Below are 23,964 nucleotides of genomic sequence, written 5' to 3'. Positions count from 1 at the left end.
AGCGTGTGATTGTCTTTGTCTGGCAGCGTTAAGTGAAACACACCCAGTTCAGTGGATTCGGCCTCTGCTGCCCCACCAAAGGCTTTTCTGAAACTCTGTTTGCTTTTTGTTCTGCGATATTAAAAGTGCCACGCAATGAATCACACACACACACACACACACACACACACACACGCACACACCCCATCAACACGACAGGAAAAGGAAAAAGCTCCCTGAGTTAGCAGAAAAAGGAAAACAAGCAGGTAGAAGGCTTTGTGGAGGGTTTTAAAGGTATGTGAACAATGGTTTTTACACAGCGTTTAACTGGAACATGCCAAAGGTTTATTAGAGAACCTATTGGGAACGCTCCAGTGGAAGGTAACACGTGTTCACATGTTTCCATGATCAGCTACCAGGCTGCCAAGAGATCTGCTGAAATCTGTTTAACGATTAGAGAAGTTCAAGGTGTGTTTCTGTGCGAGAGAAAGGAGTTCTGGAGTTTCTGGTTGAACATCTGTCCTTAATGTGTCCTCCGAGGACACGCCGCCGTACACCCAGACCAGACTTTTAGCTGCACTGATCTAAAGAGTCTGGAAGAGCGATTGTCCTCTTCTGTCCTGTGGGTGGTCCAGACTGACCGGTTAGTGACTACAGACCTGAAGTCCTCACCCACTCCACCCTTTCCTCTGTGCTTCTGTTGTTCTCTGTGAGGGTCACTGAGCAGATGTCAGAGGGCTTTTTGCTGTAAAACATGTTTGCACTCAGTCTTATTGTCAATATAAAGTTGAGAGTTTTATTTGACAGCCTTAAAAATTCTGTACTTTTGTCTGTTTCTCCCTTTCTTTACCGTCTTCGTAACCGTCTGTCCATTTGTCCTTCCGTCCCTGCAGGCCATAAGCAACAAAGACCAGCACAGCATCTCTTACACTCTGTCCCGAGCCCAGACGGTGGTGGTGGAGTACACCCATGACAGCAATACAGACATGTTCCAGGTAACCAGCCCGGCTTTTGTCACCGCGCCTGGATTTTTACAACCAATTTGCAGCCCTTATTTTTTCCACTTCGCTGCTCCACTCACTGGTGCAGATTAAACAGGGGTTTGGTAGCAGAGCTGGACTATCGTCAGGATGTTAGCGCGGCGTTTTCAGACCGTGACGCACCCAACGCCGGGCAGAGATGAAGGGTGGGGTGGAGGGAAAGACGTCAGGCAGAGTGTGTGAGGGGGATTAGACAGGTGTGTGACGTTGTCGTGGTTTGGCCCACTGATCCACATAGACTCATAGTTCACAGAGACAATTACGGTTTAAACCCAGTAAACCTGACTGTGTCCTCCTTTTTGTCAGAACACGTGAATGACACACATATTCTGACTCATGAGGATGTCCTTTTTACTGCGTCCTGCGTGACTAAACAGCGACAATCATGCTGAGAAATGAGAGGAAAACAACGAGAATCGTCACGTTTTTTAAGACTCCCTCCAGTGTGAACATTTCCATGGTGTTTTTATGTGGAAATGTTTGTAAAGAAAGCTACCGACACCGTGGCTGAGCATGTCCAACGTCAGTCTGAAAATCAGAGATTCAGACTTCTGGGATTTCACTCAAATCGAACCTATGTCAGCGTGCAAGATAGAGTTTTCCACCCATTCTTCTTACCCATACATGCAAACATGTATGAGTGAATTACATCATGTAGAGTCGACTTCCAGTGTCTGAGCAGAGTCGTAGGTGAGCTGGTGTGCTTGAACTGCAGCACGTGGGGACGGGGAGATGAAGAAAGAGGATGAGGCTTCACAGATGGGCACATTCTGGAGGAAGCAATGGAGCAGAGGGACATCTACGACACTTTAAAGCAGCTTTTTAATATGCAGCTTTGATGAACAGGCATGAGTTTTAGGGGTTTAATCAATGACAACGATGAGGGGATGATGGGGTTTTAAGTCTTCCTCTGTATCTAAATTATCCACACCTGAATTCTGTTATAGTTCAGAATTCTTTAATAGTTCCAGTTTGCCAAAATGCAAACAAATAAGCAAAAATCATGGTTTAATGTGGCTTCATGGGGACGTTATACAGCCTCCAAACTATGGGAACAGTGACACCAGCGCTTATTTTTGAAGCTCATGTCAACAATACATCATTTGGACAGAAGATAATGCTCCTGGACAGCTCAGATTATTCAGCCAGCGTCTTTCAAAAACCTTTTTTTCAAAGTCGTCCTGTTCGTAGCCTGGGTAGCTCTACCACTGAGGGATTATGGTGGAGATGCTGTGAGGGACAGGAATCACCGTAGTGCACAGCGTCCTCAATATGGGTTTTATACAACGCAAACTGAAAACTGCTCGTGTGTCGTCAGATGTCTCTTTCTTGCTTGACCAGTTCAACACAACCGGCCAGACATTATTTCATTTCACTCTTAATGTGCTTCTCATTTCTAATGGATTCCATATTGTGCTGCCTTCATTCAGCTTGTCTCTGTTTTTCTGTTGTTATGTCCTTTCTCCTGCCAGCTTCCCCCAGAGGGAATAGATCATTATATCATTTCATAACCGGACCGCATTGTTGACTAAACTTTCCGTCTCTCTCCACCAGATCGGTCGATCCACGGAGAGCCCAATAGACTTCGTGGTGACGGACACGGTGGCCGGCAGCCAGAGCAACGCAGACACCCAGTCGGTCCAGAGCACCATCTCCCGCTTCGCCTGCCGCATCATGTGCCAGCGCACGCCGCCTTACACCGCACGCATCTACGCCGCCGGCTTCGACTCCTCCAAGAACATCTTCCTCGGGGTGAGTTTCATCTTCAGACACGGCGAGGCGAGTGAGAGAGCAGAAAGACGACAGGAGAGAGAACCACAAAGGAAAATAGGAGACGAAAGACCAGCCACACCGCTTGGGTTTTGCTGATATGTGCAGAACCTGTCATTTATTCCATGTATTTTCCGTTTAATGTCATTCTTCTTGATGACAGCGAAGGACAGCTGATGTCCCAAGTGCCCTTGGCGGCAACACTCAGCTCTTATTAAAAAAAGAGAGAAACTGTCTCTTTATGATTTACTCAGTTGATTTACTTGCAGCAGCACGTGCACAAATCCCAATAAAAACAGCAACAGAAAGCTCTACACTATCAGCTTTAACCCCTTATTGAATTCACGTCATATTGCTTTCATTCAGTCTGCAGCCCAGATAGCGTATCCATTCCCCCAGTGCCGGTTTGTGCACATTCAACACGTACCTCAGAACCTTTTAAAGTACCGGTTTCTGGTCGGACCGGTCAGAGTGGGACCTAATTGTTATATACATGCTATTATTATTATTATTATTATTATTATTATATATCTATGTGTCTCTGCTCTATGTGTAATAGATAAATTAACAATTTAAACTTATTTTAGCATCAGCTGGAAAGCAAAAACACACAACAATGTTTTTTTTTAATTGTAAATAAATTCAGGCATCAAGGGGGTAATTTCCAAGTACGTACACGACATACGAGGACTGTTGGTGTCGCCCTAGGAGTAAGGAAAGAGAATAATAAAAAGAGTGTTAAAAACACACAATGCTGTTCACAGAGCGAAATGCACTGTACAGGTGTGGAGGAATGTCTCAGCTGTTTATCAGGGTTCTAGCAGTGGAGAAGAAGCTGTTTTTGTGTCTGGCGGTTCTGTAGAGAGGGGACGGGGGAGAACAGTTTCTATCTTCCTGGTTCTAGTGGAGAACACTTTCTGGATAGAGGGCAGGATCCTCCAGTGAAAGTAATCATACGTGACGTATGTGCAAATTCATATCACCCTGTTTCCGTGTGCTTCAGGAGAAAGCTGCTAAGTGGAAGACGTCCGACGGTCAGATGGACGGTCTGACCACCAACGGCGTGCTGGTGATGCATCCTCGCAACGGCTTCACCCAGGACTCCAAACCGGGCGTCTGGAGGGAAATCTCCGTCTGCGGCAACGTCTTCACCCTGAGGGAAACCCGATCAGCACAGCAGCGGGGAAAGATGGTGAGAAAACGTGCACCACATCTGTTACAGCGTGCTCTCCAGCAGAGACATCTTCATTTATCTCACTGCTAGACACTCCACCGTGTCCATCAGCTGGTCAGGCTGTGTGTCTGAGCAGGGAACGTTCAGTGAGCTTTTAACCCTCCTGTTGTCCTCATTTACGGGCACCAAAAAATAGTGTTTCCTTGTCTTCTTCCCTGTTAAAAGGGTGTTTTCCTTGCCACTGTTGCCTTTGGGCTTGCTCTGGGGGTCAGGCATATGGGTTCTGTAAAGCGTCTTGAGACGATTTGACTGTAATTGACGCTATATAAATAAAATTGAATTGAATTGAATTGTCTGAAAAAATTCAGCAAAAAAATTCCCCAAATTTCGGAAAATTTGCAAAACCTTCAGGAAGAAAACTGGTGGCCCAATCAGACGGATTGGGAGGCGTGGAGAACAAGGCTGGAGTGCAGGTCTTCTACTCCAGACTCATCAGTGGAGGTGGCTAACAGCTGGGGTTCTGGAGAGGCTCTGAAAGCAGCCACAGCTGGAAGGAATGCACCCCAGAAACACGACGGCACACGATTACCTGTGGCCGTAACAAAGCTTTTCACTAAAACCGTTCCCTCCTGTGGACTAAAAAAACGCTCAGAGATGAAATGTGCTGTACAGCCTCATAAAGCAGAGGGGACTGAACTTTCATGTTTTCTCATAGTTTACAGGTTGTTTTGTGGTACATTGCGATGATAAAAATACAGATTAGAGCTGCTTTAATATGAGGAAAGCACTGTGGTGGTTAAGGTAACAGTTGGATCTCACTTTCTGTCTCTGCTACCAATCAAAGGTGGAAACAGAACTCCTTCCCTTCCCTCCCGTATTTCTCTCGCACCGTCTCGTACTTTTTCACACTCGCATCCCGACTCTGTCACTCCGGCAGCAGGAGGCTTAACACCGCCAGGAGGTTACTGGGATGCCATCGCCATGGCAACAGGTCCGTCTGTCAGAGCCGTGTGTAACAAGACCTAGTAAGGGATCCTCCAGCTGATGTCACAGCCTCTCAGCCAATCACAGCGCTCCCCCCCATCTCATCAGCAAGGCCACCTGAGGCTTTCATCTGATTGGATTTCAGATGCCGGTGGTGCGATGAGCCCTCCTGTTGTCCTCATTTACGGGCACCAAAAAATAGGGTTTCCTTGTCTGAAAAAAATGCAAAAAAAATTCCCCAAATTTCTGAAAGTTTGCAAAAACTTCAGGAAGAAAATTCCAATGATTCCTTAAAAGTTTCCCTTAAAAGTTTTATTTTAATAAATCCCCCAAATTTGGCAAGAAAATACCTGTAAATATTTTCAAAAAATGAGTAAAAAATCTTCCTAAAAATATCTGAAGTGATTACATATAAATTGTAAATTTCCCCGCTGTGGGATTAATAAAGGTTCTATCTATCTATCTATCCATCTATCCATCCATCCATCCATCCATCCATCCATCCATCTATCCATCCATCCATCCATCCATCCATCCATCCATCCATCCATCCATCCATCCATCCATCCATCCATCCATCCATCCATCCATCCATCCATCCATCCATCTATCTAGCTATCAAGCTTGTAATATTTTCTTTTAAAACATTCAGAAAAAAATCAACTAAAATCCAGCGGAATTCACTGGATTTTGGTTGATTTTTTTGTGTGAATGTTCTTCAAAAAAAAACTTTTTTTCTTTTTTTTTACATTTCTTTTTCCCCACCAAAAAATGTTAAAAATTTCCCTAAAATGTGGAAAATTTCACTGTGAAAATGTTTGGGTTTTTTTCAGCACATTTTCAAATTTTCAAACAAAACATTATGGGGTTTAAAGAGTGGATCCAACTCACTGCAGTCATTTTTATTCTGTCGCAGAGATATAGTACTACAAATCTTTTGATACACTTTGAAGGATTACATTGGTTTGTTTTAGGTACTGTTTTATACAGATTAAAATGTAAAATTAGGCAGTTCCACACATTTCACTGTATGATTTCTGTAAATACACTTTCTGAAAGCTTACAGTTCATGCTCTGAACTCCAAAACCCATCAGTAGTTTTAAAAAGCAGGTTATGAGAAATACATTTCTTCTTCTTCTTCTTCTTCTTCTTCTTCTTCTTATTCTTATTCTTCTTCTTATTATTATTATTATTATTATTATTATTATTATTATTATTATTATTATTATTATTACTACTACCAGGGAAACGTGCTCAGGTGCTCATTAAGCTGCTTGTAAATGTCACGTCAGTCTGTTCAGATCCTGTTACTGTCCAGATCCTGACTGACAGCTGCTGTCCATCAACAGGCTGCATCAGAAATACTGCAGATATCTCCACTACATTCACTATATTAGTAATAACACCATGTTTTATATCACTGATTTTGTTTTTGACAGTAAAAGAAACAGTTAAAATGATTTCGGCTGGACTTTAAGGATTATTAAGTCATTTTAATCACCACTCTTTCAGCTTTGTCGTCTGGTTTCAGCGCCTCTGAAAGTCTCTCTGAATGGAAGAGCTGCTTTAGTGGAGGTTAGCATGTGAAGGGCATTCTGATTGACTGGAGGGAAAAAGTAGACTCAGCAGGTCTGATAAAAGCTCTCCGGCTAAGTGGTGAGTGTTAAAAGGCATCTCAGCTGTTCTTCTCGTAACCAACGATCTGTGGCTTGTTTCTGATCATGATTTAGGCTAAAAACAGCAGAAAAATGACAGCTCTGTTTGGAGGTTGTGTGTGAGCTGTCACCGGGGGATATTTAGTGTACTTACTGCGAGGGAAAGATGAATTGTGTGTCGGTTTTTTGCTGGTTGCCCTTCTGCAGCATAATTAGTAATATCTTACAGTTCACACTCATGCATCCTGCTGTGGGTTTTTGTAAAGGATAGTAAAGGATAATAAAACCCTGCTGAGTTTAATCCCAGCTTTGGTGCTGATAAATGATCTGCTTCGGTGAGTTTGTGTCCACGTTTACGTGGATTAAATCGACCTAGAGCTCACGCGTCATTGAGCTGGAGTGTGATCATAACAGATCGTACTGTCGATGTTTGATTTGTTTAATGATTGGAGGAGCAGCTTGGTTTGAAATCATCCAAACAACTGAGAACTAAAGACTAAACTGAGCGCTATCAGGATACATGAAGGTTAGAAACTGTCAGCTGGAGGCTTAGTGAAGCCGCTGCTGCACCGATGTGTGACCTCATCATCAGCGTTATGATGTCAGCAGACCCCTGGAGCCGACATCTCTGGATCACTTTATAAAAATAGCCTCTCATGTTTCAGGACTTTCCCTTCCTTTCCTCTCTCAGGCTCGTTCTCTCCCTCCTCTTGTTTTTCTCCCTCCAGTTTATCTAAACCTGGAATTTCCCACCGCGATGTTCTGACCTTTCTGTTCCCCAGTTTCCTCGTGTCATCTTCCTCCAGCTGCCGGTGCTTTGCCTCGTCCCAGGGAGAAAATAGAAATGTTGCACCGCCACCTCCTGTTCTCAGACCGTCACTGCAGACATCAAGGCTTCACATTTACAGCAGGCCACACGTCTGTTATCCCATCCACTGGTCATATTCAGGGTTTTTGTGCTTAGAGGAAGTTTTAGAGCCTCTAAAGAAGTTTTAATCAGTAACAAAATGATAAAATTTGAGAATGAAAGTACAGTTTATTGGAGCTTGATTCATAAGAGGATGATGTTTTTTTTAATGCATAATAAATGCATAATAACTACTGAAAATAGGCTGAGTGAGCTAAAGTACAGCTGTGGAATGGAAAAGTAAGAAGTACATATATATGATGAAACGATCGAATGAAAAAAATACAGAGAAGTTTCAGGATTGTTCTGAAGAATTACCTGCAGTATTTTTAAAACTCCAGCTACAGCTGTGTGTCATAATAAAATCATCCATCCATTATCTGTCCACCACTTAGTCCTCATTAGAGTCATGGGGGCTGGAGACAGCTGGACAGGCAACAGTCTGTCGCAGGGCTACACATGGAGACAAACAATCACACCTACAGACAATTTAGAGTAATCAGTTAACCCCAGCATATTTTTGGACTGTGAGAGGAAGCCGGAGAACCTGGAGAAAGCCCACCATGCACCGGAAGAACATGGAAAGTCCAGGCAGAAAAATCCCAGGAAAACCGGGATGCGAACCACGGATCTTCTAGCTGCACAGCGACAATGCTAACCACCACTCCACTGTGCAGCCCTAATAGTATAGCATTAGTTCTAATAATAAAAGGCAGTCAGTTCATCCTGTTAGTATGTTGTTAACTCGGTGTCTGTCTCTCTGTTCCAGGTGGAGTCTGAGTCTCAGGAGCTGGTCGACGGTTCTCTCATCGACCTTTGCGGAGCGACCCTGTTGTGGCGCACCTCCGAAGGCCTGGCTCGCACTCCCACCCTCAAACACCTGGAGGCGCTGCGGCAGGAGATCAACGCGGCCCGTCCTCAGTGTCCGGTGGGCTTCAACACGCTGGCCTTCCCCTCCATGCGCCGCAAGGACACGCCGGACGAAAAGCAGCCCTGGGTCTACCTGCACTGCGGCCACGTGCACGGCTACCACAACTGGGGCAACCACCGCGAAGAGAGGGAGGGCCGGGAGGGCCGGAGCCGGGAGTGCCCCATGTGCCGGGCTAAAGGGCCCTACGTGCCCCTGTGGCTGGGCTGCGAGGCGGGTTTCTACGTGGACGCGGCGCCGCCCACCCACGCCTTCAACCCCTGCGGCCACGTCTGCTCGGACAAGACGGCGGCTTTCTGGAGTCAGATCCCTCTCCCTCACGGCACCCACACCTTCCACGCCGCCTGCCCCTTCTGTGCCCAGCAGCTGAGCGGGGAGCAGGGCTTCGTCAGACTCATCTTCCAGGGGCCCCTCGACTAGCGGGGCCCCCAGCGTCCTGGTGAAGATGCAGGGAGAACGTTTTCTAACCACGGACCTGCCCACATCTGTTTGTTTCCCTGCAGTTCAGATACAAACTGTTCTCTGCACTTCCTGTCTCTTTCTCATTTTTAAGTGACCTTTGTATTGCTTTTTCATGAATGACAAAGATTTCTATATTTTCATGTGAAACCAGAGACACAAAAACCAAACAAAGAACACTGCTGGGTAAACTTTTAACAACAGTATTTATCTGAACTACTAACATGCGGTTTTTATTCCAGTTTATTGTATTCATCTGTGTACATCTGAAAGCTAATTTAAACAAAGAAGTTTATTTATGGCCCAGGATCATCGCTTCATCCTTTATCTGTCAGATATGCCTAACTCCAGTACTATTTAGCATTTTAATTTGAAAAGCTCCGTATATCGTTTCTCAGATATAAAGTTTTGGGTGTGTTCTGAGGGTTTCGTTCCGTGTCCTTCCCCCATGTTCACCGTATTTATACTCCCCGTCCTCTGGCTCACGTTGTGTGTGTTAAACCCTGAGTTCTTCTTCTCTCTCACCACGGCCTTTCTCTCATTCAGAGCAATAGATTTGGAACAGAAACCTCCTGAAGCATTATGGGAGTCTTTATGAGCGCTCCCTCCCTTTAAAGTCCCGTTGAAACGTCTCTCTGTGGGTGAGGGACTCTTTCCTGATCACAGCCATGAAGATGCAGCCATGTAGCTACACACACACACACACACACACTCTAACCAGCCCTGGTCAAATGCTTTCTATTATATTAAAGAGGAGGAGCCATGATACAGAAATAACGGATTCTATTTAGTGGTGAAATCCACAGCAGCGCCTCCATGTGGACGATGTTTTATCGGCCGCTGTGATGTTTGGGGCTGAACTTGTTGTCAGTTATCGCAAGAACGGCGGCCGATGTTTAGCCAGACACATTCCAGTATTCTGAGCAGTATTCAATGATTAATTTTATCCTTGGTCTGAGGGCTTTTTTTTTTGGCGTTTTCCTCCTGCCAGTATCTAAAAATGCTCTTCTGGTCACCGTGAGCTCTGCAGGCCGATAGAGACGTGTTTTATTCAGACATGAGGATGCACAGATGATCCAAACTGAGTCGCTTTCAGTCCGTTTCTCTTTTTCCCGCCTGAATTTTCTCAGTTCAAGAAGCTCCATCTGACACAAAAAGCAAAAAAAAAAAAAAACACCAAAAACCCAACTGTAGCAGTTTGACTCAGGTCTGATAAACTCACACAAACACACATGTGGCTTCAAGCTGCTGATCCTCTGCATGGATGCGTGCTTTACCCGGGCTTCCCGTTAACCTGTGCTTTACAAACGTGTAGCGTTTTAGAGGCGACGACCTCCACGGTGTGAGAACAAAATAGCAGGACTGCCTGTTCTTACTTTTATTTTCATAAACTACAAACTCCAATGAGAGCCGTAAACGTTTTTATACTGCAGTAGCTTTGCAATAACATCCAGGAGGGCTAATCGGTTCATTGTTTTTAGATCTAAATGACATTCTAATCGCAAGAATTATTCACTTTTCTTTGTTTGAGGGCACATTATGCTGTTATGGGATGAAAAGTAGACCCCTGAAAGGCCACCAGTGGAACCAAAACTATGATTTTAAACACGACTTAAATAGCTATGTGAAGTGAAATGACGACAGATTTACTCAGCAGAAGTTAATTTATATGATAAGGCCTGAAAACCAAGCGTCTGCATTACATGAACTAATGTACAAACCGGATAAATCTGTGATCATGTGTGCATCTGATTTAACCCTCGTGTCGTCCTGTTTTAAAGTTTGAAAATATGGGGGAAAAAATATATATTTCTACATTTGCATCATTTTTGGGAAATCTTTGAACATTTTTTGGTGGGAAAAAAATAAATTTTAAAAATGTTTCTTAAGAACATTCACAAAAAAAATCAACCAAAATCCAGTGTTTGATTTTTAGTTAATGTTCTTAAAGATAATAGAAGTTTTACTGATATATATGTAATCACTTTAGACATTTTTAGGATTTTTTGGAAGATTTTTTTCTAATTTTTTGAAAATATTTAAAAGAATTTTCTTCCCAAATTTGTTTTTTTTTGTAAAATCAAACTTTTAAGGAGTTATTGGGATTTTCTTCCTGAAGGTTTTGCAAACTTTCTGAAATTTGGAGATTTTTTTTGCTGAATTTCTGGAGTTTTTTCAGACAAGGAAACAATATTTTTTGGTGCCCGTAAATGAGGACAACAGGAGGGTTAAAACTATTCTCATTCAGCTCTCGGCTTCAGAATCTGGGTCTGCTTTCAACAGCAGAGACGAACAGATGCAAAAACAGCACACTAAAAGACAAAAGCTAACTGTTTATGCTATTTTTATGATTACGTTTGTTTTGATTCAAGAAGAGCAGATAAGAACAGATAAAGTTAGACGACTGGTGGCAATCTAAACAGAAATATAAACAACGTAAGTTCAGAACATAACAGAAGTGTTTATCTAAATGGAAACAGGTTGAGAAGAGTTTGTATAAAGCTGTTAAATATTTAAAAAGCTAGCGTTAGCTTGCTAATATAAAATCTGGACCAATCACAACGAGATAGGTTAGTGTGATTATTTATTTCCTTCTTGTATTAAACCACACCACTTCTTCTAACTCTGAAACACGCTGATTTACTTTCACATTTACAGATATTATGGAGTAGCAGCTCAGCTCAGGCTCTGAACCTGCAATGCTGCTTTTACAGCCGGTCGCTTTTCATCGGACATTACAGATGTTTCCTAGCAACCGATTTACACAAAAATCATTTCTCTACCTGAATTAGAAAATCACAAATGAGTTTTTTTGAAGAAGTAAACGATGGTTTGTGAGTAACTGGTGCATCCAACTCCATGAAATCCGATCAAAAGAGCAGAAACAGCTGCTGCAGATGTTTTATCTGCTTCTGTTTCCAACTTCCACATGAAATGCATAAATATAGCAGCCATGACACCCTCTTACTACCTCTAAACTAGCACACACGAAGCTCAGAGGAGGCAGTCCTGATGTTTTGCTCTTTCTGTGGAAGCACACGCCCTTCTGCTGCGAATACACAACACACACACAACGACACACTCCAGCTGTAGAAACGTCCAACAGAAGCAGCTTTACTGATCAGCCACTTCCACACACAGAGCTCCAGGTGTGTGTGAGCTCTGAACACAGTCCTATCTGCAGGTATAAGTGTGTGTGTGTGGGTGAGAGAGAGATTGTAATTTATGCATTCATGATGATTGTATGTGTGCAGTTTGTGTGCGTTCATCTGTAGCTCTCCAGATCCTCAGACTGCAACACACTAACTCACCTCAGGGAGAAACACAATGACCTGTGTCACGTCTGCACACACACACACACACACACACACACACACACTGCTAAAGTCTTCTGAGGATACCTCACAGGTTCAAAAATCTGTTCTGGGTTCAGATGTTTGTGTCCATCATCCAGTTTAGTTTTGGTTTCATGGACTCTGTGGATAAAGTGTGTGATTAAGGGCTCTCCACGTCTCTCTGCTGTTATTTCAGCCCTCTTATTTTAACACAAACACGTGTCTGTCCGTCCATCCGTCTGTCTGTCTGTCCGTCCTGCATTCGCTCTTCTCCTGTCCGAGGCGTCTTTGTGCTTGTAAAAGGCGAAAGCAACGAATGTTTCCAGCAAACACTTTTTGTAACAACTTTAAACAATAAAGTGTAAAAGTGACACACTTCACTGGGTGTCTGGATTTATTTCCATCATATTTTTGTTCATATTGATGTTGTTCAGTAACATTAATAGCAAAAGATCTCCACTGGTTGGTCAACACACAAACAGAAAAACTGATTCAGTGTCATTTAATCTGTAAAAAGTGTTTATAGTTTGATAAGTGAAGGATGTTAAAGCTCACAAACAAACATTTCAAGTGTCTGAGCATTTGACTTAAATAAGACAACATTTTCTACAAATATATGTATAAAAACACTTAAATAAAGTGGGAATTTAAAAATCTATTAGAAATACAACATAGAGATTATGTAGAATAGTTTTGGCTGTTCCAGTCAGCTCATGGCACACTGAACAAAAATATATCGCTAAGCAACTGGAAATAAAAGCAATACCCTTGTTGTCTTTTCTGGGAAAAGTATTACCAGAATTCATAAATTGTCAGGAGATGGTTTAAAGCATCAGTCAATGCTTCCCAAAGCCCAAAAATGACATCCTCAAATGTGTTGTTTTTCTCCACAACAATGAAATAAGTGAAATTCTGACTTTTTATTCTATTGAAAATGACTTAAACCAATTAATCCATCATCAAAACAGCTGATGATTCATTTAGTAGTTAACAACTAATCGATTAATCATGGCAGCTCCACTGGTTAAAGATGGTCTGCTATGAAATGGATTCTGGGAAGTTTCTGAAGCTTGTAATGCACTAAAATGTCCACAGTGGGGCGCAGTGGACCAGATAAACTGAAGAAGACAAACTGAATGAGAGACAATCAGAAATAAATAGAGAGAGATGGGTGAGGGAGGGAGATAAGGGGGAGGTTTGCATGCTCAGTCATAAAACCAGAGGGGAGGGGTGAATAAAAGTCAATGAGAGACATGATTCAGTGAAAACCAATTAAAGTTCTGGCCTCACAAGTGAGCAGAAACTGGTTTATTTCCATCTATTTTAGCCTCCTGCTGCCCTACAGTCCAGTTTAATCATTCAGGAGTATTGAGTGTTCTCAACTTTGGCCAATTAGGCCAAACAGATCCCTCCGTGTCACATTCACACCGAATTAACAACACGCGAGCAGCAGCACTTATCGCTCATTTCCTGGATTTTTATTTTTCTTGCACCAATCCTGAAATAAAACCTCCAAAAGTGTCCAAAGTGCGCGCAGCCTAATGGGGTGAAGGGTTGGAGGAAATCTGTCTGATTAGCTTCTCCAACAGACGGGGATTAAAGCCTCGAGTCTGTAATTATTATAAAGCATACGTCAGCAGATATCCACCCACCGGAGGGGTGTCCTCCTCGGTGACCGTGAGGCCCGGAGCAGCCAGCCAGACGTGGATCCAGGATCAGGACGCAGGAACAGGAATCTCCTCCTGAGTCGGTGCCACGCCGCTGACTCTCCTCCCCGGTAGCTGCTCCGGTAATCAGCATCCTATGCTCTTCTGCTCAAGATGGCGGTGCAGGCAGCGGAAAACGACGGAATAGTGAGTATTCTGAGGCTCTACGGGGGAACCGGGGCGGCGGGTTGCATGTACGGACGTTCATTTCAGCGTATAACGGCCCCGGGTTTAGGTTTTTACGCACCGTTGTGTCAATTATCCGTGCTGGTTATGAATGCCGCCGTTCAGAGGCGACTCCTCTTTCATGTGTGGCCGTGGGAGGAAACGGGAAATCCACGGTGGTGAATGTATCCGCGGTGTTTGCTCACCAAGGCCGCGCACACCGGCGCAGGGCTCGTTTCTAACCAAACCGATCTGAGAGCTGCCGCCACCTCGGCGTTGTTTTTTTAGCCAGGCTGGTCTGAGTGTTTCTGTAATAAAAGGCCTCCAGCCTCATGTGGGGCTTTAACCTGAGCCAGGTCAGCTTAAATCCAGCCTGATGGAGATGAATGACAGTTTTCCTGCTGTGTTTTTCTGTTACTGGTGCTGAAGAATGTGGAAGAGGACCACCTGAACGACTCGCTGGGGAACCCCGGCCTCATCTCACCTGACAAGGAGGATTTATCTCGACTCCTGGTAGGAAATGTCTCATCTGCTGTGCTAATTTGATGCGCGCTGCTGGCCGTGCGTAATAATTCAGTGTGGGTTTTTTTTTTTTTTTTTTTTTTTTGCAGACTGTGCCATTCAGCGGCCGCATCCGGGGAGGCATGAGGCCAGGGAAGAAGATCATAGTGATGGGCATTGTGGACCTGGAGCCAGACAGGTGAGATAAGAGCCCTACAAAGCATGCACACACTCCTTATCTGCAGCCTGGCCTCGGTCTCTGCATATTTCACGTCCATACGCATGCAGCAGAGTGACATGTTGCTGTGAGGCCAGTCAGACTTGAACGGCCGCTCCAGGACACTCTGCGTGGGCAGAAACACAGAATGGTGGCTCCTTAAGTATGCAGAGACAGGGCGTTCCCTCAGCAGCAGGGAGGAAGGAAAAAAGAGGGGGGTAAAAACAGAAAAAAAGAATCCCCAGTGACTGGTTTGGGTGTGTCCGCTGCCCTACATGGAAACTTGTGTTAAACTTGGAAGAATCCTGGCTGTGAGCTCATCTGCTGGCAGAGATTCATGCCAGAGTTCATGAGAACGTCCCGGCTGACGAAGCTCCTCCGAGGCTCCAAACACACAGCTGTTTTCCTTTGTTGCATCTCAGCGGTTAGGTTTGTTCCTGTAACCATGGACACGCGCTGAAACACAGAGATGCTTGTGTCTGAGCTGCACAGCTGCCAGTAGGGCGATGAACCCCAAACTAGCAGCAGGGATTATGCATAATTAACACTCAGTTGGTTTGTAGCAGCAGAATTTTGCATTTGACTCATCCCAGATTAGCTGCTGGACATCTGACGTCCACTTCACCACCTCATTCCTCTGTTTTCTTCCTCCCCTCAGCTTTGACGTCAGCCTGACCTGCGGCCGTGACTCGGAGAAGGAGGATGCTCAGCTTGACGTGGCGCTGAAGCTCACCGCCCGCTTCACCGACCGCCAGTTCCTCCGCAACGCCCGAGTCTCTGGGAAATGGACCGAGGAGGAGGCATCCACCGCCTACTTTCCCTTCATCCCCGATCAGCCTTTTAGGGTAAAAAATTCATGATCTGTTCACATATCTAATGATGCTGGGCCGCTCCCTGCAGGGCGGCAGGTCATGGAGGCTGCTGATGCTCCCTTCTGTCCTGATTGAGACTCATTTTTTATTAACAAGATTACACTTTGGGCATCTGTCTGAAGAATCTACTCTTTTTCCTCTTAAATAACCATTTTCCCTACTGGTTGTGTTCGTATTCTGCTTGGCTCTGCAGACAGCAGTTTGTTCCCTTCTAGACTCGTCCAGCTCCTCTGGAATAATGCCAGCCGGCTCGTTCTGAATGCAGCGTGTTCTGGCTTCACGGGGTTTCTAGACACGCTTGTCTCTCGCTGCTCAAAAAGCTTTTGTGTCTGTCCTTGTGCAACCTTTAGAGGATGGTAGTGAAGCCCAGTTCTGTCAGGTGTGAGGCTAGCAAGAATGCTGACAGACTTAACTGGTTCTTTAAAACGCCGTTTTTCTTGTCTGGTGTGCAGATGCATGAACAGAAAGATTCTAAAACACAGTGAGCATACACTGCATTGTTTGATCTGAACTAATATTAAAACAGGAGACTGCAGTGTGTCTGACGGTTTAAACTGCTGTCGGTGGTTTTAGTTCACGTCGTCCTCGTTGTGTGCCAGTTCTGCTTCAGAGGACGTGGTGATGCTCTGTCATGTTTTTAACCCTCATGTCGATCTGGCCACTATGTTTAACAGCAGAGGAAAACCCCTAAATGATTCTTATCAACTTTAAATTTCATGATTTCTCCTAAGTCCACCTTTAGAAAAAGTAGAACGCTGTCTAATGAAGCCATGAGTGCAGTTTTTGGTTTTCAGCCACCAGCAGGTCATAGAGCTGATTTTATTCAGATGTAGTTGAGTTCTTGTGGTTGAATAATACCAAGATCAAGAAATCTTTAATGTCCCCGTGGGGCAATTCTTGGTGCAGCCAGCAGCAAACAACAGACAAAACACAATAAAATGCGATACGCAACAGTAAAAACAACAATAATCAATAAAATACAAGATAAATAAAAACCTAAGGAAAGTTAAAAAGACCACAGAGCGGGCTGCCTTATAAAAGCGTTAAAAACCGTTCTTTAAGAGGGCCAATGGCCAGTGGGACCCATGATTTTTTAAATCTAACTGTCCTACATATAGGCACTTGAAACCTGCGTCTAGAAGGAAGCACCCTGAATTCGGAAGCTAGAGGGTGGCTAGGGTTGAACCGGACGAGATTTGCCTTTTTAAGGATCTAGACTTATGTAGGACAGAATACTATTGGTGCTTCCTTTAAAAAAATGCATTTAAAGCTACTTTCTGCACATTTCTGGTTCTTTCTCTGGCTATACAAGTACTATCTCAGACTAAACAAGTAATGTTTTCACCTATGCAGTGCCTTTATCAGCAGTAATGGTGATAATAATCCTCTACTTTAGTAAAGAAAACCGTTAGAGTATGTGTGATGTGACAAACGAGCGGTGTTCACTGATTACATCCAGTCTTTCTGCCCTGTGAAAAGGGGAAACCCAGACATTCACAAAGTGTGCAATACATGGCAGGTTGGTTCTTCATGTGAAATAGATTTTTGGTTGAAAATTCAATGAAGGTGCTTTATTTTAGAGGCTAATGTTTGACCCTGAGGACAGGAGGAGTGTTCAGGATGTTCAGACAACACGAGGGTTAAATATATTGTGTAGTTAATATTGAACTAAAGCTTGATTTTAAACAATGCAATCACAATACCTGTCTGTTAGAGATTTTCCTCAAATCAGGTTGTGCTAATGAAATTCCTAAATATCCTGGGATTTTAGGGTTTAAAGGTTTTAATAACCGAGTAGTCATGGAAAGCTCTGTGATTAACAGCAAATAGGCTTAAACATGCAAACTGTTGTTGCACTTCTGTTCCCCAAGTTGTTTGCAAAAGTGGACTTTTCCTTATAAATTCCTGACACTAGCTGTGTGAGCGATAAACTCGTGTCATGTTTTAAATATTCCTGCAGCAGAGAAATGAAGAGACAAACAGGAAATGCTTCCATGGTGCATGTTCTGTATGATGTAAATGCAGCCTGTGGTCTGTTTACTGCACGAGAGGCGGCATCAGCTGTTCGTGTTCTGCATGAAATCAGGGGGTTTGAGCAGCAGGATGAGTAATTGTTGGACCCGGGGCTTTAACGTCGTATTCCGCTCCACTAATTCTGAATGTGGACATCCACAACACAACACACAACACACACAACAGCTCTGACTGAAAAATTCCAATTTGTACTATAAAAGAGACGAATCAGTCGCGACTTCCTTTTTAGAATGAATGATCCACTGAAACTACTGCAGTTATTTATAGAGGTGATTCCTGCCTGCGGTTTCCGAGTGTCAGTTTCCAGATAAAGTCTTGTTGTTTGTGGTCGGAGTGACTGAGGAGGTCATGGTGTGTCACAAACTGGGAGCTGCAGATTATCGTTTCCAACAAACCATCTCGTGAACTCTGAGGCATGTGAACGAACACACGATGAGCTGTGGTTTCAGAGAAGGATCGCTCGTTTCTGCTGCTCCGGCAGAAACGGTTTTCCTCGAGCAGTGAGATCACACCTACTAGTTTGTCGCTTTTTGGTCCAAACCGCAGAGAAAAGTTCACACTGTTGGACTGTTGTTCTCGGTTCGTTGAGGTTTGCTGGTTGTAGAAGTGCAGACTGACTTTTAGTAGACTTTGGAGGGTTTGGTGAATGTTAAAACACTAAAAACAGCAGATATGGAGCATCAGTTCAGACTGTAGTTTGGACTTTTTATTTACAAGCTGCCTTACCAGATGGCTCTTCATCAATTGTTAAGTATTCAGAAAATCAATACATTTTTTGTTGGTTAATCGTTTGTTTCCCCTCAGATCTTTTAGCTCATTGTTTTGGCTAAATGTCTTGAAACTTTAATGTTTTTGTACCAGTCCTTACAGATGTTTCTGGGTGCAGAGGAGCATCTTTACACCAAACACTAGAAAAGCTGGCATCATTTATGGGCTTAAGGTTCAAACATTTTCCTTCAGGATTTGGTGGAGACCAAAACTGAGCTAAAACATGAGTGAATATTGGACTTAGAATCATGAGATGAACACGTCACCCCAATTCGGTGCAAACTTGCAAATCCCTCGATCATTTCTGATGATCTTAAATCTAAAGTCAGATGCAGAGATGGAATGGAACTCAGAATACCACACATCTCTTTTATTGCTTTGACTTTTTTGTAAGTGTCAGACCTAAACACATCTCCTTTAAATGGTTTATCTTGAAGGGCGTTTTCACGTAAACTAGTCCTAGACAGAGGCCATGTTTGGTGATTTTACAGTGATTGTGTTTAACTCGGAAGATGTTTGAGATGGTTGAACATTTACAGAAGTGTTCTTGGGTCATAAAATGAAAAAGCAGGTCCAGCAGAGTGCAGTTTGTTGTTTTTTTTATTTGCACTTGTGTGAAACTTCTGCAGAATTTAAACAAAGTACTTGCTGTGAATTTACTTCAATTTTAGACGAGCACATCACAAATCACTTTTATTGGGTTTGGTTTTACGAGGGAGGTAGATGTAAGATGGAAAAGATTATCAAAGGAGTAGTTCAACAATCGTCTTTACCATGGGAAGCTGCAGCCAGTTAGCTTAGCTTAGCATCAAACCTGGAAACTTGGAGGTGTTTTTCTTCGTCACAACTTATGCCGTTCAAATCTCTTTCTCTTCTTCCTCTCTGTCCTTTTCTTCTTCCCTCCCTGCAGATTGAGATCCACTGCGAGCACCAGAGGTTCCGGATATTCGTGGACGGACACCAGCTCTTTGACTTTTATCACAAAGTAAAATCTTTGCAGTCTATCGACACGGTACGGATACAAGGAGACCTACAGATCACCAAGCTCGGCTAACTTCCCGCTCTGCACGTCGTTTGTGAAGTGAGGACTTGATCACAGATGACCGCACACACACACACACAAGTATTACATCATCATCCATTACCCATCATGCAACGCTGGGATAAAAGGCTCCGGCAGCGACAAGTTAGAGTTTTTCTGCTTCGTTTCTTTCTCTTCTTTCCGTTTGACCAGGATCTGATGTGATGAAGCTGTGTGGGTGAATGTGTTTGCTCCGTTTTCAGGGATCTTTCCTCGTAGCCCCAGTTTTGTCAGATCAGGGATTATTTATAGCACATTCATGAATCCTCTAGGGAAGCAGGGGTGGAGAGCTTGGAAAAATAACTCTAGAAAGCAGTTACTCAGGTAAAAATGTCAGAGGATCTAATACTCAAGCTTATTGGCGGAAAAATTTGAATTATTAACGAGCGATTTAATCCTTTTAGCTAAACTGAAGGCTGTTCAAATTGGTCTACAACTTTAAGCGTGTAAAAAATCTCACATCTTTTGGATAAACTGGAAAATGCATGTTGATATTCCACCCGAGCACGGTGACGAATGCGCCTCTGAATCTGAATATTCAGCCTGAGCCGCCCCTAATTCCCACACGGGCTGAAACATGATTTTCACATCGGATAAATCTGGTTTAAAGCAGAAAACTGTTGCAGGTTTTCACACGTTTCGGCTGGATGTGTAATTACTGTTGCGTTTATCTTCTGGACACTCTCGTCTTCTGATCACATCGGAGCAACACCCTGTTTTCTGATCGGAGTCCGTCGGCGCTCCTCTGCCATCCCTTGGGTTTGTTCCAGTTGTCATGGCAACGCGCTGCAGCCTCACCGACCTAAATACCCAAAAATGAGGATTATATCATGACAAGGATGCAGCATCCCATACTGAAGAAAGTTGATAGTTTGCACTCATTTTAGCCATCATTGCAGAAAAAAAAAACCCACGTTGGAGTCCAGTTCTGACAGTTTCCTCTGGTGGACGAGGAGATTAGAGGAAGTTTTTTTTTAAATAGGCTTTGTTTTCCTGCAAACTTCACCAGAATGATCCACTAAAACAAAATGCAAACTCTCCATATTCTCACACAACAGCTCTTCAGTGCTTATTTAGAAGGAAAAAAGTCTCTCCAAAGTGAGCAAATGTTGATCTGAGCGCCAAAAACCTTCAGTCGCATTCGACGGTCGGTCGGTGTGGAAGCAGGAGCGGATCCTGGTGGTGTTTGAATGTTCTCTATAGTAGCACAGCCCATAACAGTGATGCACAGAATGAGTTTCTGGCTGGTGCCGTTCTAGTTCATTAAACTCTATGTCTTCTATGTTTCCTGTATCATTCCACATCAGCAGACAAACACTATAAAGCAGTTCCAGCCGTGTTTAAAACAGCCAGCAGTTTGTTGTTGTTGACGTCTGTGTTGCATCGCATGGTTTTATTTTTAGAACAAATTCCACTCTTTGCAGGACGTCTTTTTGTTGTCTACAACAGAAAGAGAGTTCTGACAAACGCACTAATAGTTGTTTGTCTTCAATGCAACACTCTCTAATATTACGTCTTAAGGTGCTCTGTTTACTTCCAGTATGGGATGCTGAGTGAGGCGACTGCACAGATTCCAGGCTTCTGTTCTCTAGTAAAGGGTTTATAAGTCAAATAAATCATTTGCTGATGCTTTTAGAAATCAGTTGGGTTGCCAGGTTGTGAAAAATCCCTCTTGTGTTTGGAAATAGTGCAGTTTAAAGGTTGTTAAACGTCTAACAATCCAACAGTTCTGCAGTTAGACATGCTAATAAAGTTTTCTGACGGTTTATAATAATGAATCGAGGCTGTTGCTAAACAGTCTGGTACAGATGTTTTCCAGTAACTAAAAAGCCACCTAGCTGTTAATTTTCTGCTCTATTATTTATAAAACGTTAGGAAATGATTTATTAAACGGACTTACTCCACCCTTTATAAATGGTCTATTGAAACGTGGCTGATTTCTGCTTTTTCTGACTAAAACTTGGAACTGAATCACCTTTAAAGAGAAATATCCACATTTTAGAGCTGCACATAATTAAGATTTTGACATTTTCAGCATTCCATCATAACGAGCTAATGAGGGTTCTCTCTAGAGCTGACATCTGTGCAGAGCAGTCGGTAACTGATGCACGCCGTCGCTCACCTTAATGAAGGAATCCTCTTTGTTTACCATCTCATTACCTGCGTCCATCTGAGCGGCTTCATGCACTGAGTATTTATTAGTTCCTAGCAATAACTCGACTGCTCGGGACTCGTTTCCGCCTGGCTGGTCAGCCGAGGTCTTCCTTCTTTTCCTCCCGGCAGGCGCTGGTTTATTTCAGACACAAACAGGAAAGCTTTTTGTTTTGTTTTGTTTTTTTTAAGCCAGCGTGATGCATCATTTCCTCCAGTATTACAGCAAGCAGGACAAATGTGTACAGATAGCTGTGTTGATGGGATGTGTTGTTGGGTTTTTGTGTTCTTTCTATTAACTGGTGACCATTTGTAACCCTACAGTTTCCTGTAACGACATGTTGATATAATCCGTGTGACTCGAGTGACGTAGAAGCTAAAGATGTGTGTTGAAGTGTTTTTTTTTTTTTTTTGGCAGCAGGAATCATGGGGGAGGGAGACGAACAATTTAAGACTTCCTGAATTAAAGGGCTCGAAGCAGGAGGCGTTTTGTGTGTGTGTGTGTGTGTTCATGAGTGTGTGCAGATCGGTTTTGTCGGTTGTGTTGGTTTCTTTGCAATCAGCTGGAAGGTACTCGAGCTTTGGTTCAGTTGCACTTTAGAAAACAGTGTTGGTGTCCACTTACAAGACTCACAAGTGCTTAGTATTACACTTCAAAGGACACTTTTTTTTTTTTTTTTGGTACATGTGCGTGGAATATTGCGTTTCTTCCTGAAATCTACTAATCTAGTGTTCACGATCTCCTGATGAGCCCATCTTACCACCAACAATTTTGGGAATTCATAATTTATCGCTCTGAAGTATTATTTTAATTGTTCTGCAACCCTTTAAAGGTATAAGAAAAGCTGAATGTCATTCTCCTTCTGATTGTAATCCGATGATCTGGTAATATTCACCCAAGTTATGTAGGATCTGCTCTGTTTAGTTGTGAAATGGACCATCCCTGTCTTAAAGCCTGTTTATTTGACCCAGGTCTGTGTGTTACCGAGCATCTGGACTTTGGATGTACATATTTATGATCGTGGCCTCAGTGGGCTTTGTTTTTTATGGATAACAAGCCGAGCTGAAAGCATTTTGTTGTGCATGTAAGCGAGTACCTGGCGATTTGTAAAACAGACTGACTTATTACCGGTGTGTTGCCAGTTTTTGTTTCAGTCAAGCATGCCGTTTTTATTTCTTACCGCCTATCCAACGCGTTTTCTTTCCGCCTGTTTACTTTTCTAGCCTAGCGTGTATGAAAATGAAAGCTTAGTGCTTCTCTTGATATTAAATTTCGCTGCTGACACAAACATTTAGACGCCCACAGCAAGTATTTGGACTAATTGAACTATTTCCCCGTGATTTTTAACAAGTAGAACGATGAGGCAAAATTTCTAAAAAGTGCTAAATGGCTTCACCATGTCCATTAATGAAGTAGAAGTAGGCTAATGTGTCGTGTGGTTGTGCAATCATGTTATCATTTCTATTTATTCCCGTGTAACCAGCAGGGTTGAAGCATTTTTGCTGTTTCTATGAATTGAAAAGAGTGTTTTGTAATAAGGAAAGTTTCCTGCGTGGATGGAAAAGCCCAGACTGCTTTTTCTTTCATCTGCAAAACAAGGTTAAACGTGACTTTGACGCCAGTTTTCAGGGAGTCTGAGGATCACCGGGTGTCGCCTTGTGTGATCTTCTGAAGGTCTTTCATCTTCCCGAGCTGTTTGATCAGCGGAGCAGCTTTTTTCTGGTTGTCACACGGGGGGGAAAAAAAAAAGAAAAAGACAGGAGCACTTCCAAAAATAATCAGAAAATGACCCCAGATTCAGTGTCTTGTTGACAGTGTTCACAGAACCAGTGTTTAGATGAAGACGGTACACTTTGACGGTGTTTTTTTCCTCCTCCTCCCTGCTTTTGTAAAAACAGCTACTTTGCAAACCAATAAACTTCTCATCTTGGAACTCCTTCGTGTTTGCTGTCTCTGTTTAAACACTCAATAATGAACAGAACAAATACATCAGGCAGCTACACCCCGTTTAATCTAAGGTGTGTAAGATTGTTTCCTCTCTAAGGACAGGTTGGTTCAGAAGAAGTGGGCTATCGGTCACATTTGTTGAGCTAACGTTGATGAATGAGTCTTAAACTGTTGGGTCTTTGCTGCGTGCTTTTTGAAATTGTGGCTTAGTTTTTTTGTGCAACTTCCCTCCTAACTATTACAAAAATATATATTCTGCTTTATTTGTTTTGCTTTTGATATCTCTAGT

General features: G+C 43.2%; 2 protein-coding genes across 4 annotated transcripts in view; both read left to right on the top strand.

Annotated features, from left to right (window-relative positions):
• Positions 1-12,612, top strand: part of peli1b (pellino E3 ubiquitin protein ligase 1b) — a 58,562-nt gene extending 45,950 nt beyond the window's left edge. For both annotated transcript variants that reach the window (XM_051959739.1, XM_022210293.2), the window contains exons 4-7: positions 873-974; positions 2,574-2,771; positions 3,793-3,981; positions 8,280-12,612. In XM_051959739.1, coding sequence (XP_051815699.1) covers positions 873-974; positions 2,574-2,771; positions 3,793-3,981; positions 8,280-8,858 — 1,068 coding nt within the window. In that variant the 3' untranslated portion in view covers positions 8,859-12,612. The remainder of the gene's footprint in view (positions 1-872; positions 975-2,573; positions 2,772-3,792; positions 3,982-8,279) is intronic.
• A 1,198-nt stretch (positions 12,613-13,810) lies between these two features.
• On the top strand, positions 13,811-23,661 carry LOC110962353 (galectin-related protein). 2 transcript variants are annotated; one of them, XM_051959740.1, is made up of 5 exons: positions 13,811-14,088; positions 14,527-14,616; positions 14,715-14,803; positions 15,480-15,666; positions 19,406-23,661. In XM_051959740.1, exons 1-5 carry the CDS (start codon positions 14,053-14,055, stop codon positions 19,547-19,549), a joined length of 546 nt encoding a protein of 181 aa, XP_051815700.1. In that variant the 5' UTR covers positions 13,811-14,052; the 3' UTR covers positions 19,550-23,661. The 2 variants fall into 2 exon arrangements, with proteins under 2 accessions (XP_051815700.1, XP_022065982.1); XM_022210290.2 differs by having other exon boundaries at positions 13,812-14,085; positions 14,533-14,616.
• The last annotated feature ends 303 nt before the right edge of the window (positions 23,662-23,964 follow it).

This window comes from Acanthochromis polyacanthus, chromosome 15, assembly GCF_021347895.1.
Source record: "Acanthochromis polyacanthus isolate Apoly-LR-REF ecotype Palm Island chromosome 15, KAUST_Apoly_ChrSc, whole genome shotgun sequence".
NCBI classification, from domain to species: Eukaryota; Metazoa; Chordata; class Actinopteri; family Pomacentridae; genus Acanthochromis; species Acanthochromis polyacanthus.
This window is presented reverse-complemented; position numbering and strand designations above follow the sequence as displayed.